Raw genomic sequence first — 18237 nt, 5'->3', positions numbered from 1 at the left:
GCATTCAGCAGACATGAGCCAGATACCCCTGAGGGTTCCTCCACCCCAATCACCCAGGGGCCACTCTTGTTCCCCCCTTGCACCGGCAGGCTGGGTGGGCACAGGGGCTCTCTGCCATCTGAGCAGGACGGTAGGCACCTGCTCCACCATGCTCTGCAGACCCTGCCCCCCAAACTCCACACAGTCCAGCCCCCTCAGCCTCCTTTGTCATGAATATGTTAAAAATAACCACGATAATCATCACTTCCACGGGGAGAGCAGTGCGGATTTACAAAGCAGCCAGCCCTCCCAGGGCTCTCTACATCCTCCCTGAGGCTGGCCCTGGAGCCCTGAGTAGGCACCAACAGATCCCCTTGAAACATGGTTCTGTCATGTCCCTCCATGGCTTCCCACCCCCAGCAGTGCTTCGTGAACCCTACAGTACCTTAAAAAAAAAAAAAACAAAACCCGGGGTGAGGGGAGAGGGAGGGCAGGGGCAGAGAGAGAGATGGCTTTTGAAAATTCCAAGCTCTACCTCTGCAGTCCAATGCAACTGGGTATCCCTGTGAGACCAGATACTCAGCCAGAATGCCAGTTCCCCCCCAATGACTCCCTCCCCCGAGCTGCTGACCTATCTGCCCAGCCTCTGGACAGAGCTAGCTGGGTCCCTGCCACCTCCCCCCACACAGCCAGGAGCTCCTCGAGAGCGGGGACCACAACTGACTCATCCCACCTCCCCCACGATGCCCAACTTCTTGCTGGCTTGAGGCCTTTGGTCAATGGAGGTGGGGGTCCCAGTGTCTGGGGGTGGCAGTCAGAACCTTGGGCCACCAAGGGGGCTCACACTTCCATGTCCTTGCACGGGCTGCTTCCTCCTGCCAGGTTTCCCAAAGTGTGTGGCAGGAAATGAGTTGGGGTGGCTCACCAATGTGCCCTTAAAAAACCCTGCATCATGGACTGGGGCAGTTACCCCTCTAGGTCTCTTTTAATTAGGGTGACTTCCTGCCAATATGCCTGGGGTCACCGGGTTTGTGCCTGCTGCCATGACATAATTAATAGGACCCCTTCCCCTGCTTTAAAAACCTCAAAAATGTCCCAGTTTAGATGATAAATTATATGGTTGCCTTACTTTTAATCCTTGCAAATGCATGCAAGATAAAGTCTCTGTGTAGTCTGAGACTTTCACACACCGCCAGCACGTGCTCATTTCTCTTTCTAACAAATGGACAAGAAGGACAAACGTCTAGCTAGAATTTGCTAACATTGCTTTGTTTTCACTGGGGCTATTTCTTCTGTTATCTTTTGCTTCAGATAAGTGATACTCTTTTTCCAGGTAGGATGTGAAATTTCTTCCTAATGTATTAAATTTTAGAAGTGATTCGATGTAAAGAAAAATTCCATGGGTAGTGAATTCCTATTCACTCCTCAAAACCCAACTCAGAATCACCTTCTTTAGACTGCCTTCCCACCCCTCTGTGGTTGAACCCCTCACTCTTCCTCCTCCCTTGACATCTGGCCCAGGTACATCAAACCTATGGCACTAAATTATGACAACACGCAGCTATTTATTAGGGATTTACCATGTGCCAGGCACTGTACTAAGCGCTGACCTATATTCTCTTCTTTCATCTTTATCATCACTCTGTGAACAGCCCAACTATCCCGACTTTACAGGTAATGAAATGGCAGGTGAAGAAACCTGCCCACGGTCGCAGAGCTTAGTCAGTGGTGGGGCTGGGAATTGAATCCAGGGCCAGGAAACTTCAGCCTGTGGCTTTGACCACCACTGTATACCTAGTGGTCGCTCTCCCCGATCAGAGGGCAGGAGGTACATCTGGTGCACCTGGGATCTCATTCACCCAGAGCCAACCCAAGGCCCGGCACAAACTCCGCTCCAATAAAGACACGGAGATGTGTGTGATGGGTGGGTGGGGACTCAGTCCCTGCTGAGATATCTGGGGGAAACTAGGTCCCACTCCCCATCCTGTGACGGAGCACACAGAGCTCCAGAAGCACAGATCTCGGCTGGAAGGACCTTCTAGGAAATGTACTGAATGTGCGAGGTGCCCCCTCCTCCCACCATGAGAGAGGCCTGGCCTCCCCGGTGTCTGAGCACCAAACAGGCAGGTAAGGCTGCACTTCCCACCAGCGGACCAGGCTGGCCGAAAGAGGACAGCAGGGCCTGAGCACCGGGAGGAGAAAGACCAATCTAGGACTAGGTTGGGCAGGTACAAGGAGCTTCCTAGTGGAAACGGGTTGAGCAGCCCTGGGAAAAATGGGAAGTTGTGGAAAACCAAGGCCAAAGGGCATTCCAGGTGAGGGAAAGGCCCAAGCAAAAGCAGGGAGTCCAGAAAGCAGGGGCTCAGGGGCCAGTGAGAAGCCCTGGTCAAAGGTAGGACAGAACTAGAGGGAAGGCTGAATAGCAGGTGGCAGCTGGGTCTGGGGTGGGGCTGGAATGCCAGGCTGAAGAGTCTGTGCCACGATGGAGAGTATGGGGGCTGGATCTGGGAAGTGATGCACAGATTACTGGAGGCCCCGAGGCCCCCGTGGGGCAGCCCATCGTCCAAGTCACCCAGCAGCAGTGGCAGAGTGGGGATTTGAACTCTGGCCTCCGGAATGGGGCCTGGGTGATGGGGAGGTGGGTGAGCAGCAGCCAGCCAGCCAAGGATGGGACAGCACCTCTGAGGAAGGCAGGGAGTGCGGGAGAGGAGAGAGGAGGTTCCCCAGGTGTCAGTCTGCACAGCCATCCCCACTGGCCAGTGTCTCGTCAGGACCGGGGAGGGGTCAGCAGGCAGGAAACGCAGGGTGGCAGCACCACGTCTTCACCGTGATTCCTGCTCCCTGCCCCCCACCCCGGCCTCAGCCAGCATCCGCTGGGCTCCTTCCTGCCTGCCTTCCCTTTCTTCCTTTCTCCCCACTTAACAGATTGCGGCAGCAAGATGGCACAAATTTATGGCTCAACTCACCAAAAATAACAAGAGATCTATCAAAGGCAGTTTGCGTGAAATTAACAGGCGCCTGTACCCTCTTGTCAAACGCACTGGGCTCTGAGGCGGGCCCAGGCACTCCACCCAGGCACTGTCCCCCAGTGCCACTCTTCCAGCATGGACCCAGTCCCACTCCACCTGGCCTTGCCTTCGATTGATTCTATGCAGAGTGTCCCAGAGAAGGGAAACACAGCTCCCCTGCCACAGGGCCTGGCAGAGGGGCTAGGACGAGGGTCTTAATCTTGCCCACCAATCTCGTTCTCAATCTGGCAGTTCCACATGTGAGCCAGTTCTCACACAGCTGGTACATGTGTCCAGCTGGCCCAATGGGGAGGAGGGGGTCCTGCCAACCAGGCACAAAGGGCCCTGAGTCCTGACAGTGCCCTGTCCCTCAGATGCCCACTGCCACATGGAACAAATTGAGACATACGCCCACTGTCTCTTGCCCCTAAGAGACTGGGCAGAAGGAAGGAGATGGCAGAGAGGAAAAGTAAAAGTCTCTTGCCTGCCAGGGGAGAGGAAGGGGCTCTGGGCACCAGTGTGCTGGACAAGATCACTTAGGATGACCAATGCCACATCACCCCCTGTAACTCCCCACAAGGGCCCTCCCTGCAGGCAACCCCATGGAGCAGCCTGAAAACATGCCAAGCAGGACAAGGAGCATGAGCAGAGGTCAGGTGTGGAACAGCTGGGAGCCTGGGACTCCCAGCTCAGAGGTAATACTAGGCCTCATGCCCAGGTACAGTCAGCACCCAATCTCCACCCATGCTCAGTCCCAGAGGCCCCCGCAGAGGCTGTGATGATGGGGACAATGGTGGCCTTCCCATCACCAGCCCTCTCTGACCCCCAAAGTCACTCCGACTACCAACCAACTCCTGTTTCCGGCTTCACCAAGCCCAGCTGGCTGCTCCTGGCTCTGTGCTCCACATGGCAGCCTGCCCAGATGGTGCCCGCCCATGAGGGCAGAGCCTTGCTCCATCCACTGGAGACCACTGGACCAATGGACCGCAGGGAAAGCCAGACAAAAGAGCCTGCCCTCTGCTGAGCGCGATGGGGGAGGCCCCCACAGAGTGATGGGCAGTGGCCGCCAGGCAGGAAGAGTCATAAACCTCCTGATATACGCCTGGCACTCTCCGCCAATGTTCGACAAAGAAGCGAAATTCAATTTCTTCCTGCAGGCACTAAATCCCAGGCCAGCCTCCAGGGCCTGTAACCTGCCCACGGCCTGGCTGTCACTCGGACGGCTTCATCGACCGATGTTAGAGGCCAAGCTGGCCAGGGGGAGAGGCCAGAGCAAGGCCACTGGGCACTTGCCATGGATAGGCATGGTGCCAGATGTCTCACAGGGGAGGTTGAGAAGTGCCTCCCCACTGCATTGGGAGAGGCCACTGTCATGATAACTGGCCCTCTAATTAACTCAGAGATATCTCCCCATTTTACAGATGAAGAAACTGACGCCAAAAAGATGGAATCCACTCAAGGTGATAATAGTCAAGGGCAGTGCTCAACTCCTGGGCTCTGGCCTTCAAAGCAGGGGTGGGGACAGATCATACTCCTCCAATATTCCTAGCAGCCCTCACACAAGACCCCCTGTGTCCCTGTAAATCCTCTCAGGCCAATTTCCATGGCTCTTTTGACTTCCATCCCTGCGTGACATCCTCATGATGGGAGGCCAGCACCTGTTATCCCAAATGGGGAAACTGAGGCCAGGAGAGGGAAGGGAACTCCCTTTTAGTCCCAGAGCTGGGGACCAGATCCCAGCTCTGCCTCCCTCCCACCCCCACCCCCTGGCCAGTCACTGGCCTGGCTCTGTTCGGCGGGCACACAGGATCCAGATGAGGGCCTGGGGGCTTTGTAGCTGCAGGAAGGAGGGTCGGCAGAAAGTGGCTGTGGTGAGGGAGCTGGGGTGGGAGCGGGAGCAGGCAGGGCTCAAGGGCTCACAGAGCTTTTGCCCAGTCAGCAGGAAGCTCTAGCAGCTGTGGCAGCCTCGGTCCCAGAAGACATGGGCCCAGAGGGGGAGACAGGGGATGCTGGGAGCGGAGCCAGCCCAGCCCTCCAAGGCAGCCTCGAAGCCCAGTCCTCTTCACCCAGGCCCATTCTTCTGCACCTCCCTCTGCCCTGACCCTGGGGCCACTGCCAAAAATCGCCGACCCGTGTGGGCAGGAACATGTCCCTGCTCCCTGCCTACTCTCCAGCCTCCAGGCAAACTTGTCGACTTGGCACGCACTGCTCCCTCTGCCTGGAGCGCCCTCACCACTTCTTTGGCTTGGCTGGCTTCCACGTGTCCTTCAGATCTCTGCTTGCGCCTGTATCACTTCCTTCAGGAAGCCTTCCTTGATTGCCTAGTGGGAGGGTCCTCTCCCTGGGTTCACCACACTGCATTGTCTCATCTCTGCCCCCCATTCACCTACCCAGACTACAAACAAGAGTTTGGGGTTAGTGGGGTCTAACCCCAATCCATTTCGGGGACCCCAGCACCCGGAGAAGGCTGGACACAGAGGGGACACGGGCGAAGAACTATGCAAATGGCCTGGAGATCTGCCAAGACGAGGACCAGAGCGTACCCTCAGCCCTGGGCACGCCCACCCCACCGGGGCCCTGCTCTGACTCACCATATCTCATCTCGGTTGTGAACAGGTCATTGCTGCTCCCTGAATGCAAATCGGCCTCAGCAGGTGGGACCGGGCCCCCAGGCACCAGGGCATTGGACAGGGTGTGGGCAGCAGGCGGGCCCGGAGGCGCGGTGGTGGCCGAACCAGCCCCCGCCTCCCCGGGGCAGCTGCAGCCTGGCTGGGCGAAGCCACAGGCCCTGCCGGCAGTGCGGCCGCACTCCTCACTCCAGCGGCACAGCACGCCACAGGTGAACTGGCTGGAGTTGTTGTTGTTGATGAGCAAGACCTCAACGAAGCGGAAGGCCAGGGCAGCGGGCGCCAGCAGGCGCGGGGCCTCCGAGGGCTCTGCCGACAGGCACAGCTGCACGAAGTTCTTGTCGAAGTGCAGGAAGGTAAAGGGGCCCGAGCCGCCACACAGTTCCAGCCCCGCTGCCTCCTCCTCCTCTTCTGGCCGCCCCGCCTCTGCCTCCGCCTGGGCCACGGCTTCCTCTGGGCTAGGCCGCAGGCAGGTAAAGTTGACCAGGTAGTGGTCCAGGGGCAGCAGACGGGGGGCAAAGTGGGCGCACACCTGCTCCTGGCGGTTGAAGCGCAGGTAGAGGGAGTACTTGGTGGGGTCAGGGTTCTCCAGGGTCCAGGAGCAGCCTGAGGCGATGGTAGGAAAGAGGTCCTGCAGTGAGAAGGCCCCGTAGAGCACGCCCGAGGCCAGGGCGGAGCAGGCGCTGGGGGCAGGGTCGAAGGCGGCGGCCAGGCGCAGGGACAGAATCACAGATAGTAAGAGGGGACAGGCTGGGGTCATCCTATGTCCCTTGCCCTGTGGAGAGAGACAGTGGTCAGCAGCCCCAGGAGCTGCCAGCGTGGGCTCTGAGTCTCCTGTGGCGAGCTGCAGGAGAGGGCCTCGCGGTTAAGACTCTGGAGTCGCCCACGTCCACCTGTGTGATCTTCGACAAGGGACGTGACTTCTCGGAGCCTCAGTCGCCTTACCTGTAAAATGAAGGCACGTGGGAGAGTGTCTGGAAGTCTGTAAGCCCTTAAGAAACATCAGTTGTTGCCTCTGTTATCCTATGATTCCTCCGTCAATCTCATCAGCCACCGGCATCTTGGCCTGACACTTGGATCTCGCCTCATCCCCACCACCCAACTTAAATTCTCCAGAACTGTTGCTCTCAGTCGCAGCGTATCGTGATCAGTTGTGAGCCATGTCACGCATAATCCAGCGGTAATTGTCAAGGGAACAGTGTTTGACAACGATTTGCTTTTTTATAAATCAGAGCAATTCAAGGTTATTCCCAGAACAATGTCATTCTCACTCACTTGCTTTGCTGAGTGGGAGAGAAAGGGGAGGAGTTACCACTGGGGTGCCAGGGACTGCGCACAACCCAAGCCATGCCCATGGAGGGCATCACAAGTATGAGCGTCATGAGTATCACTGCTGTGGATTTCCTGGTGGAAACAAGGGGAGAGGTATCTGCAAAATGGGTGCAGTATTCCCCTTAACCCCTTTTCCCTTCCTGCCATGGGTTATCCTCCAAGGCCTGGCTCAGGGTCTGCTACCTGCCCCCCACCCCACCCCACCTCTGGAGGCCACCAAGCCATCACCCAGCTCTCAGCTCCCACAGCCCTTTCCTGAAAGCCCATGCCCCCCAATCATCACCTCTGTTCCCTGCTGTCTCCCCAGGGCTAGCTCACTCATCTCAGGAGCGGAGACCAGAGTTCACTGATTTCTCCCTCCCCACAAAGTGTTACACTAAACCAAACTCCCAGCAGGCTGCAAAATTCAGCAGGTGTGAATGTACTCTCCATGCGTGGGCAGGCAACCAGGACCCAGGCCATGCCCCCAACAGACACTCGGGACGGTCAGGGCCGAGTGGACAGAAGCTGGTGGGCAGGGCACCTGCAGGTGCCTTCCCACCCACCAAGCTAGGACAGAGCCACTGCCCACAGCCTGTCCACAGCGCTGTCCGGAAACCAGAGCCTGGCACCTGGGCTGGCTCAACCCTGCTCCCGGCCCTGCCCCCGAAGTGATCCATGCTGCCTCCCTCCTCCATGCCGGTAGCATAGCTCACAGCACTGGATGGGCCCCTAGAGCCTGGTTGCTCCACATTAAAGGAGAAAGGATGAGGCTCCAAGAGGGGAGGCAACATGCTTAAGATCACACAGAGTGGTCCAGCTGGGACTGGAGCCCGGGACCTGAGGCCCCAGCCTGGGGTTCCCTCTCATCCACCAATAGCCTCTTGCTCTGTCCCCTTCCTTGCTCAGGCTGCACGCCCAATGGAGAAGCCATTGGCTCTGGGAACAGAATCACAAACATAGGATAACTCACAGGTGTGGCTAGATTTTCCCAAGACATGGCTGCTCCCCAGGCACAGATTTCCCCTTAGCTTTTTAGGAGCCTCAATAGTGGTTGGAGGTGGGGGTGGTGAGAGGGCAGGAATTAGAACCCCAGAATTCCAGCCTCTGTGCAGCAACCATGGAACTCCTCACTCCCCCAGATCCCGCACTTGCCCCTCCCCAGCCATAGGGGGAAGGAGGGGTGGGGGCTCAAGCTCCAGGCAGGCTCATTTATTGGGGAGGAGCGGCCCCACCCTCCCCCAAAGACCCGCCTGGAGTTATCCAACAAAAGTCAGAACAGGCTGTGTCTCCTCTGCTCCTGCCAGAACTGCAAAAGGGACACAAGACCCCTGGCCTCCCCCGCCCCCACATCATGCCTGTCCCAAACTGTTCAGCCCGCCCAGCCTGCTGCGGCACCAGCGAAGCCAGTGGCTGATGATGACTGACATCCAATCCCCCCGCTGCCCCCAATTATTTTTAAGCAGGCTGCAAAATTCAGGCCATAGCTGTAGCTCAGCAGAGGGGAGGTGGGGGCTCATTATAACTGGCCTCACCTCCCCCACTTAGAGCAAGGTGAGGAACACACACACACACACACACACACACACACAGGCTTGAACATTGCTGTGCCGTGCAACGTGCACACAAAAGCAGGTATGCACGGATGCATGTATAGACAGGTGTTCACAGGCATTCAGCATGCACACAGATCAGTGAAGCCACAGATGAGTGAATTCACGTGCACACTAGGGTACAGGCACTCACATGTACAAGGTATAAAAGAGCCAGACACTCGTACACATGGAGAGAGATGGAAATATACTCTCTAGTGTGAATATACACAGGCATTTGGTTCTTTGAGGCTTAGCATATGACAGCTAAGTGGCAGGTGGGGTCTGACTTGCTGTTCCTTCCTTTGTGTGTTCCTGAAGCTGGGGGCTCAGACCACCACCCCCCCAACCCCACCTCCTGGGCCTCAGCTCCTCCCTCCTCCATAGCACCAATCCACCAAGAAGCACTAGGGCCACATCCTCAGAGCCACAGCCTGGCTTCTCCAGAATTGAGCCGCCTCTAAACCCTGACCAAGCCCCCTCCTCCAGACAGCCCCTTCACGCCAACTTGGGAATTTCACCCTGGGTACGTATTACCCTCGTGGTTCCTGCTGTGACATAAGACCTTTGGGGGCCCTTTTTAAATCTCACTCCACATCCACAAAACAAGGCAAAAAGCCCAATTCCAAGTCAGAGAGACCCTCTCGTGGGAGGGGACCTGGAAGGATCCTTGCCTCCCAGGCAGCCGAAGCGGTTATTAGCCATGTTCAACCTCCCTGAACGGAGTCAAGTTCCCCGCTCTGTGGAATGGAGACCATGATCCCTGCCCCCAGGATTACACACACTTTCTTGTTCAGCGTCCCAGTGAATTCCCAGCACAGAGCCTGGCACAGACAGGGTATGCACACCTTCCCTTCCCCCCTCCCACACGGAACCTCACAAACTCTCCCGGCTTTCCTGCTGAGCTCCACCGCTATCTCTGGGAAGGCCCTTTGGGTTGAGCCATGTGAATGGCTTGGCCACCTCCAAACCCAAACAGCAAGATCACATACATGCACAAGAGCTAGAGACGATAGGTATGGAGCTCAGCTCTGAGGAAGAACTTCCCGCGTCAGGAGGTTAATGGAGAGGATAATCTAAAAGCCTCCTCCCTCAGGACCTCACTGGGCTGAGATGGGTGAGTTGCCCATTGGCATAATCTCAGTCTTAGGGACCCCCTCCTCCAGCTACCTCCACCGCATGCCTGCCGCCCGCCAGCAAACTTGAGAATGCCACCCACCCTGTGTCCTAGCACACTGAGACCCCCTTCCTCCCAGACCCCGCAGGCCTGCTCAGCCTCCGGCTTCCCTTCTGCACTAATGAGGGAATAGGAGGCTTTCGCAGCAGCTGTAAGGGAAAAGACTGGGGGCTGAGGGGGAGGGGGGCGGGGGCACCTCAGGGCAAGGCCTGGGTCTCGGGGATCCCGGGGATCGACCCCCTTGCGCCCTGCCGGCTGGGAGCAGCGCGGCGCTGGGTGACCGGGCGCTCCGAGCCCGGGGCCGCGGTCGGGGGAGGGGCGGCGGGTGGGGGAGGGGGCGCAGCAGTGCGCACGTCGGTCGCGTTTATCCACCTGGCAGCTCCAATTCGCCCGCCAGTCACTCACCCTCCGCCTCCCGGGCGCTCGCTGCCGGGCCGAGTCCAGGCCGACACGCGGGCGGGGACCCCCCACTCGGGGCCTTCGGGTCCCCTGCCTCTGCACTGGCCGGCTGGCAGGGTCCCCAAGGACCCCTCTCCCGGAGCTCTGGTACCCAGGAGGGCGCACATTTCCATCCAGCCTCAGGAGCTGGTGGGCAGGACCGAGGGGAGGGGGGTTCCCCCCCCCCCACCCAGTGCGGCCCCGCCTTCTCCACCTGGCGGAGCCGGCCGCTCCTCCTCTTTCTCAAGGGCCTTTCGGTCTGGGGAGGGGGCCTTCCGCCCACCAAGAGAAGGGAGACCGGGGTGGGGGGTGGGGGCGGTGCCTCGAGGGCGGCGGGGGAGGGGGCGGTGACTCAGCCGCCCTCCGCCCGCCTCCCCGGAACTTTGCAGCAGCTGGAGCCGCCGTTGCTACAGGAACCGAAAGCTTTTGTTCCCCAATGTCAGGGCTACCCGGGCAGACTGGAGGCTGAGAGGCTGCCACTCCCCGGTGGGACCCAGGCCCAGCCACACTGCCCAGAGGACTTCCGGCCCAGCAGAACGCCGTGGATTCAAGCCCTCTCTCTTCTCTCCCTCTTACCTGCCCTTCACCAAGCCACTCACGCCAAAGCCAGGTTTCTTCAAACTCTTGGGTCCTCAGCCTGGGTCGCCCCCTAACTCTAATCTGGAGCACTAACTGTCCTGGAAAGTTCCCGATGGCGTCTGACCTCCTGGGGAGAGGTAAGAGGCTCCTCTGTGCACCATGTTCTCCTCTGTGGCTGATTTCCCACGTGCCCCCCCCCCCCATTAGGCAAGCCTGCCTTTGGGGACCTTGACCTGGGTTTCTTCCCTGCATTTATCCTACCTCCCCAGTCTCCACACTGGAGCCAGGACCTCAGAGACCTTGGCCTGGCTTTCACTGATGCCCCTCTGGCCAGAGCTGATCCCAGAGCAGTCCAGTGGGATGGTGAAAGATGGGTGATGGAGGGAAGAGACTGATAGTCACAGGCTCCCTGGACCCACTCTGGGGAGCTAAAGGTGTTTTCTGGCTTTATTACCCTGGGGGATAGAGTGAAGTCACTAGAACCTGTTCTGCACTTCTCCTCTGGGAATAGTAGAGTGGCAAGGGGCCTGACCTTGGCCTTGAAGACGAACGCCCAATAAGCCAATCATTGTTGAGCACCACTAGATGCCAGACACTCTATACAATCTAATTTCATTCTCCCAGAAACTATATGAGGCATTTATCACTGACCCATTTTATAGAGGGCCAACTGAGGCTCAGAAGGGTTATGTAGCCTGCCCAGGTCATACATCTTTTGAACCCAGGTCATCTGACCAAAAGCTGAGTTACTAACTACTTACTCAGCTCCATTACCTGGGGGTTGGGAGGGAGAGAAGAGGGCAGAGACCAGCTGGAACCTTATTTGGGGACACAGAAATGCCTACCACACACAGCCACCCCAGGCTAGACCTATCCCTTTCTGAAGAGTGATGGGAGAAGAGAAGAGAAGAGAAGAGAAGAGAAGAGAAGAGAAGAGAAGAGAAGAGAGGAGAGAAGGGAAAGAGAGGGGAGGGGAGGGGAGGGGAGGGGAGGGGAGAAGAGAAGAGAAGAGAAGAGAAGAGAAGAGAAGAGAAGAGAAGAGAAGAGAAGAGAAGAGAAAATCTGTCAATCTTGGTCCAGGGAAGACCCTCCCTCAAGCCTCACCACCACCACCATCAGGGCATACCCAGTACAGAGTCCATACTGACCCCTGTGGCAGCGAGGGAGACACTCCCCAGGTGCCTGTTCTGCCCCAGGGCCAGGTGGACTCTCCCCCACCTTCTACACCATGCCCAAAGTAGACCAAGCCCACCTTTGCCCCCACCCTTCACCTAGTGGAGACTGCCATGGGGTACACAGAGGCTCTCTGGGGACACCCGCCCTAGCCCAAACAAACCCATCCAGACCATCTCAAATCCAGGGGCTAGTCTTCCTAGTCTGTCCCTGATAGATCAAAGGGCTCCGGAATTACCGCTGGGATGAGCCCTCCACCCCACCCCACCCTACCCCACCCCACCCCACCCCAGAGCATATGGCCTGACAACCAGGATTGTTCCCGCAAGGCTAGCACGAGGGGGCACCCGGCCTCGCCCGCCAACCTCCTCTTCCCCAGGGACTTCCCACTGCCAGTCCCGCAGCCACCGCTGCTGCTCCGGCTGCGGAAACCTGGGGTTACCCGCGGGAGGAACAGGAGCGGCGGGTCCAGGGCTGCGGGCAGGGGGCGCCAGAGGACGCCCAGGGGCCCGGCCGGCAGCTGGCGAGGCGGGCAGGCGGGCAGTATCTCTGGCCCGGGAGCCCCTCCCCCCGCGGGCACCAGACCCTTCGCCCGCTCTGCACCCGCCGCGGCGCAGAGGACTTCCCTCGGACCGAGCTGACTGCGGGAGTGGCCGCCAACTTCACAACCTACAACCCGCCCCCCCCCCCACCGCCGCCCCAACACGCCAGCCCCCAGGGCTGCAGGAGGGTGCGTGTGGTGCCCGGCTCTATGCCCCAGGGGTGGGAAGAGAGGGATGGGGGATGGACAGACTCTGACCAAAGATGGACACGGGAGTCAGGGATGCAGGGCCAGCCGAGATCCCGGCTGGAGAGGAGGGGGCTCAGATCAGACACGGGGGACACGGCCCCAAGTCCTGGGTGAGGGGGAGGAGACTTGCAGCAGAGATTGGCGAGGGATAGAGAGACTCCGGGCAGATATGGGGGAGGAGGCAATCGGGACAGAAATAAGAAGGGAAGCATGGTCGGGGTACTGGCGCGGGGAAAGGCAGTAACTGTGGGCAGACAGGGATAGGGACGGGTAGGACTCTGGGCAGAAATGAAGTGAGTGGAGGAGCAGGGTCCGGCATCCAGCCGAGGTGGGGGGGGGGGGGGGGTGGATTAAGGTGGAAGACACAGTCGAGCTGCAGGTTGGAGAAAGGGGCTCTAATCAAGGTGGGGGGCGCACTGCCAGGATCCAGGCTAAGATACGGAGAGACTCGAGACAGCAATGGGGGTAAGGTCTGGGTCAGGATTGTGGGGGAGGGCTTTAGCAGAAATGGGGAAGGGGATGGGGGTGGAAAAGGGACTCACCAGCGATGAAGGGGGCCTCGGCCCCAGGCTTCGAAGTTCCCAAAGAGACAGGAATGGGTAGATGCTGAACGAACACAGTTCGGGAGGGGCAAGATTCGACCGAGATGAGCTAGGGGAGCGCCCCGAGTCCGGACCGGTGCGGAAACTCGGGACCGCGCCGGGAGGTTCTCGGTGCGGGGCCGGGTCAGGGTCTGGGACCGAACACTCACCTGGGCGCCGTCAGCAGCAGGAGCGGGGGCCGGCGCTGGCGGAGGCAGCCACGGGGCGCAAGTTTGCCATCCCTAAGGCGGGGGCCTGGCCGGGCGCGGGGCAGCTCGCGGCAGCGGCGCGGAGGGCCGAGGCTCCCGCTCCGCGGAGCCGCGGGTGCAGAAAAGGCGCCGCGGAGCAGCGCGGGGCGGGCGGGCGCCGGGCCGGGCGCGGGCTCCTGCCGCCGCCTCCTCGCCGCGCCGCCCCCCCCCCCCGCTCCCCGCTCCCCCGCCCCGAGCACCGCCCGCGCCGCGCGCCGCCTCCTATTCGCGGGTGGCGGCCGCAGCCCCGGGCTCCAAAAGCCGGCGCCGCATCCTCGGTCTCAGAGCGCCGCCGCCGCCGTCACTGCCGCCGCCGCCGCCGCCGCCGCCGCCGCCGCCGCCGAACCCGGTTCCTCCGGCCGTTCCGGCCGCTGCCCGCAGAGTGCGCCGGGCCGAGTGACGGCCGAGGCGGGACGCGGCGCCTGCGCGGGCTGGGCCCGGGAGGGGGCGCGCGCCAGGCCGGGCGCGAGGAGCCGCGGGAGAAGGGGCGGGGGGCGGGGGCGACGCGCGCCGCCTCCTGTTAAAGGGGGAGCAGCGCCAGCCGAGCCGAGCGCACCCTCCTCCTCCCCGCCCTGGGCCCCAGGCGCCGGCGCGGGAGAAGCCCCGGGTAAGCCCCCGCCCCGCCCGCGGCCTCCTGGACCGCAGGATGCGGCGATCCGCGACGCCCCTCCAGAGATCCCCCGGGCCCGAGGCAGCTCTCGCAGCCAGGGTCTCTGGGACCCTGGGGGCTGAAACATTTGCCCCACCCTCCCCCGTATGCATTGCAAATCGCATATCCCTGTGCATGCAGGTGCCACTCCTGTGCGCTGAACTTTGCATATGCTTATGCACACAGGTGCCCTACGTGTGCGCTGCAATGTTGCCTGGCTCCGTTCATGCAGTTGCTACACACATACACAGCGTGTTAACATGTGTTCAGGTCTTGAACGCATGTTGCTTGTTCCTGTGTGTAGAGATGCTGTATGTGTGCAAGCTTATGAGTGCCACATATGTGCTGAGTGCTGTGGGTCACCTGTATGTAGGAGCCACATATGTACACGCTGCAGTGTGGCATGTTTGGTGCATACTCTAGCGTAAACTGCAATGTTGCATGTCCCTAGGCACGGGGATGCTACACGTGTGCAGTGTGTTACATGTTTTCCTGGGTGCCTGTCTATTCCCACAAGTGCCTTTTCCTGTGCCAGGGGCGCCCCCATGTTGCATCTGTTTGTGTAGAAGCAGCCGGAATGTACAGACCTGCCCCCTCCCCATCCTGGCACTGTGCAGTTGGGTGGGGCCAGAGCCCACATGGTGAAGGTGGTTCCCAGGGAGATGCCCATGGCTCAGGGCCCTGGTCTGGTGGTTTTGTGGCCTGGGCATGTTGCCACCAGGAAGGTGGGCAGACCGGGGACACGCCACTTCGGCCAGAGACAAGTAGGTTAATCAGATGGCTCTGGTCAGAGGAGGAGCCAGCAGGGGGCAGCTTTGCAGGCAGCATTTGGATGGTTTCAGGAACCCTACTTTTTAAAGGTGCCCTGGCCAGAAGGGGGCTGAGCCTGGGAGGCAAGGAAGTCCCCAGTCCGTCCAACCCCAACCCCACCTCTCCACTGAAGCCCCTTGAGTTGTGTCACCCTGAGGACTAGGACAAGAAGACTCCTCGTCCCCCAGGAACGTCCTGCCAGGAAGAGGCAGAGAGAAAAACCCCTGATCTCTCCCTCGGTCTCTCTCTCTCTCCCCCCTCCAGCAGTCTCGATGACATTTGTTGTGAGTGATTGTGAGAGATTATCGACTTTAATGGAAGGAGGTAATAAGGGGCGATGAAGGAATCTCACCTGTCACCTTAAGGGAATTTATGAGGCTGTGTGAGACAGGGAGGAGGCTGGCACCTTTCCTTTCCTAGCGGGAGCCCAGGGAGGCCTATGCCTTACACTTAGCACTGGCAGGCAGGGCTCCTGGGTTCTTGCCGGGCACTCTCAAACACCCCAGGTCTCTGGGTTTGGAGACTCAGCCGCTACAGTGAAAGCCAAGCCAGGCAGAACTTGCCATCTACAGAGCATGTCAAGAGCCACCCCAAGGGCAGCGGGAGATCCCAGGTCTCCCTACGTGGGGCATTTCGAAGGGCAATGGCGTGGCCAAAGTGGATGCCTTAAGGAGGTGGGCAAAGGTGGAGAGAGTGAGTGAGTGGTCAGATATGAGGTGTGCACAAAGCTACAAGGACAGGTCCTCAGAAGCTCCCAGGACCCTGTACTCCAGGGCTCCAGCCCCTACCACTCCCACAGGGAGCCTGCCTCCCTCTTTATGAATATTCACTGAATTAGCATCCTAGAGACCCAGAGCCCAAAGACACACAGGCAGGTCTCTTGCAGATGTAACGCAGCTGGATCCCTGAGGCCCTCCCTTTCCCCCCCACCCAGGATCCAGCTGGGTACAGGGTAATGGGAGGGGCTGGAGAGACAGCAGCATTTTGTCTGTTTCGTGTTCCTTGGTAGCCCTCTGACTTCTCAACCCCGTTCTTTCAGGGTGGAAAGTCTTTCAGACTGAGGGAGAGACTGACAGAGACGGTACCCCATACCTGGGGGCTCAAGGCGCAGGGTGGCGAGGTCATCAAGGCAGCAAGGGCTGTGGGAGCTGGGTGGAGAGAACAGACCTCCCAGGGGGTGTGCGGAAGCAGGCTAGATTAGGGCCAACCTCCGGAAGGCTCTCCCGGAGGTGCCTCCCGGCTTCGGGGCTTCCCCACCTCCTTTCCCAGGAGCCCCTGCCCTTCCAGACTCACTCTGGTGATAATGCCACCCGGGAGGACTTGGAGTAATTACAAATCGTTTCCATATTCAAATCCAGCTGGTTGAAGAGAAATTACTTCTCTGACAGCCCAGGCGGGGGTGGGAAGAACAAGTCTAAGCCCCAGGAGGGGCCTCTGGGGAGCCTAGGGCAGAGACTGGGCAAGGGAAGGGGCACCAGTCAGAGCTTGAGCACAGAGGGTTTAAGCAGAAGAAATGGATACTTCCCGCCTACCCCTCTCCCCAAAAGAAAAACTGGGCAACAGACAATGACCCCAGTCCTTTGGAGCTCCCTCTGGAATCTCTGATGGCATGGAGAGGACCAATCCTACAAGGACAACTAGAAGTCAGGCTCTCTACCAGGCTCTCATCCTGCCTCCCTAGGCGACCTTGAGAAAGTCCCTCCAGCTTTCTGAGCCTCTGTTTCCTTACCTGTGAAATGGTATAAAGGGTGGCACCCAGCTCCAATGAGGTAAAAGATGTGCATTACCAAGAGCTAGGCTCCTGAAAGGGGCCTTTTTAAATAATTGTCTTAGGGGTGCCTGGGTGGCTCAGTCGGTTAAGCGGCCGACTTCGGCTCAGGTCATGATCTAGCGGTCCGTGAGTTCAAGCCCCGCGTCGGGCTCTGGGCTGACAGCTCAGAGCCTGGAGCCCGTTTCAGATTCTGTGTCTCCCTCTCTCTGACCCTGCCCCTTTCATGCTCTGTCTCTCTCTGTCTCAAAAATAAATAAACGTTAAAAAAAAAAATTTTTTTTTAAATAAATAAATAATTGTCTTATTACCAATTAATTCATCTTTTGGTTAACAATAACAACCACCAGTGGCCCATTCCGGAAGCAGCGCAGCCCTCAGTGGGGCAGCTTAGGAGAGGATAGTGGGTGATGAGGGCACGCATAACCCCGGCCTCACAGGCCTGGCCTCACCCGCCTGGCCTCAGCCCTGCCTCCCACTGGGCCAGCCACTGCTATGCTTCGTTGCCCTTGAAACAGATGAGAAAATGCTCTTCTTCTCTTCCCAATGATTTATTTGGCCCAGAGCCTGGTCAGGTTTCCTTCTAGCCGGTGGGATCTAAGAGTGCCCCTCCCTCAGCCCCTACCCTCCACTGACACTCAGCCAGGCGCCCACAGCAGCCCAAAGCTCTGAGTACCAAGGTCCCCCTTGAGTCCCCCAACCCCACCCCCCAGATACCCATCAGGAGCTCCTAGCATGTTCCCAAAGACACCCAAATCCATGTGACAGTCTTCTACCAGGGTCTGTCCCAGAGCTCATGGGACACATACCTCATTGCTTTGGATGTCATGGATTCAGGAGGGGTATCCTGGAAAAGGTGGACTGGCCCTCTCTGTCTGTGGGAAGTCCTGCATGTCTAATTTCCAGCCTTCCTGCTGCAGATGCCAAATGGGTTAGGAGCCTGGGGCAACCCAGGTCGGGTGTGTGTCATTTTCTCGGTGCTATAGATCAAGGAGAGGAGGGAGGATTAGCAGCATTGGAGCCAGATCCTCCCAGAAGGTCAGGGCCGGGTTTGCGTGCACCCCTCTGGGCAGTGCCTGCATTCTCTGGCCCCTGGGGCAGTGGGTGGAGAAGACCTTTAGGATCTTGGGTGATCTTCACACAAGTCTTACACTGGAGGATGCGCACAAGAGCCTGGCACCGAGAAGGTGCCTTTGCTCACCCATTCAACAAATCTTTATTGAGTGTTTACTATGTTCTAGACGCTGGGATCCAGGCCATCAGCAAGTTCCGTTGCTTCTACCTTCCAAAACATCCCAGATCGATTCCCTCTTGACATCCCCAATGCCAACACCAGAATCCAAGCCACCATCATCCGGTGCCTGGACCTCCCTTATTTGACCTCCATGCTCCCACATCTACCTCCCCCCACTCCACTCCATTCTCCCGGAGCCCACTGAGTCATCTCTCTAACTTGTAAATCAGAGCACCTCTTCTTAAACCCTCCCATGGTTTCCTACTGCGCTTA

The 18237-nt window shown here is 58.9% G+C and overlaps 1 protein-coding gene across 13 annotated transcripts in view; it reads right to left on the bottom strand.

Annotated features, from left to right (window-relative positions):
* ADGRB2 (adhesion G protein-coupled receptor B2) overlaps positions 1-13749 on the bottom strand; it is a 36590-nt gene extending 22841 nt beyond the window's left edge. For 10 of the 13 annotated variants that reach the window (XM_060626261.3, XM_078452127.2, XM_078452126.2 and 7 more), the window contains exons 1-2: positions 13426-13538; positions 5579-6389 (exon numbers count right to left, since the gene is read on the bottom strand). In XM_060626261.3, coding sequence (XP_060482244.1) covers positions 5579-6374 — 796 coding nt within the window. In that variant the 5' untranslated portion in view covers positions 6375-6389; positions 13426-13538. Of the gene's footprint in view, positions 1-5578; positions 6390-13216; positions 13281-13425 lie in introns of all 13 variants that reach the window. The other 3 variants (XM_060626266.3, XM_060626267.3, XM_060626265.3) reach the window with 2 other exon arrangements.
* Between the last annotated feature and the right edge of the window lie 4488 nt (positions 13750-18237).

The sequence above is a fragment of the Panthera onca genome, chromosome C1 (assembly GCF_046562875.1).
Source record: "Panthera onca isolate mPanOnc1 chromosome C1, mPanOnc1 haplotype 2, whole genome shotgun sequence".
In the NCBI taxonomy this organism is placed as follows: domain Eukaryota; kingdom Metazoa; phylum Chordata; class Mammalia; order Carnivora; family Felidae; genus Panthera; species Panthera onca.
The sequence above is the reverse complement of the archived record's forward strand: the minus strand, read 5'-3'. Positions and strand labels throughout refer to the sequence as shown.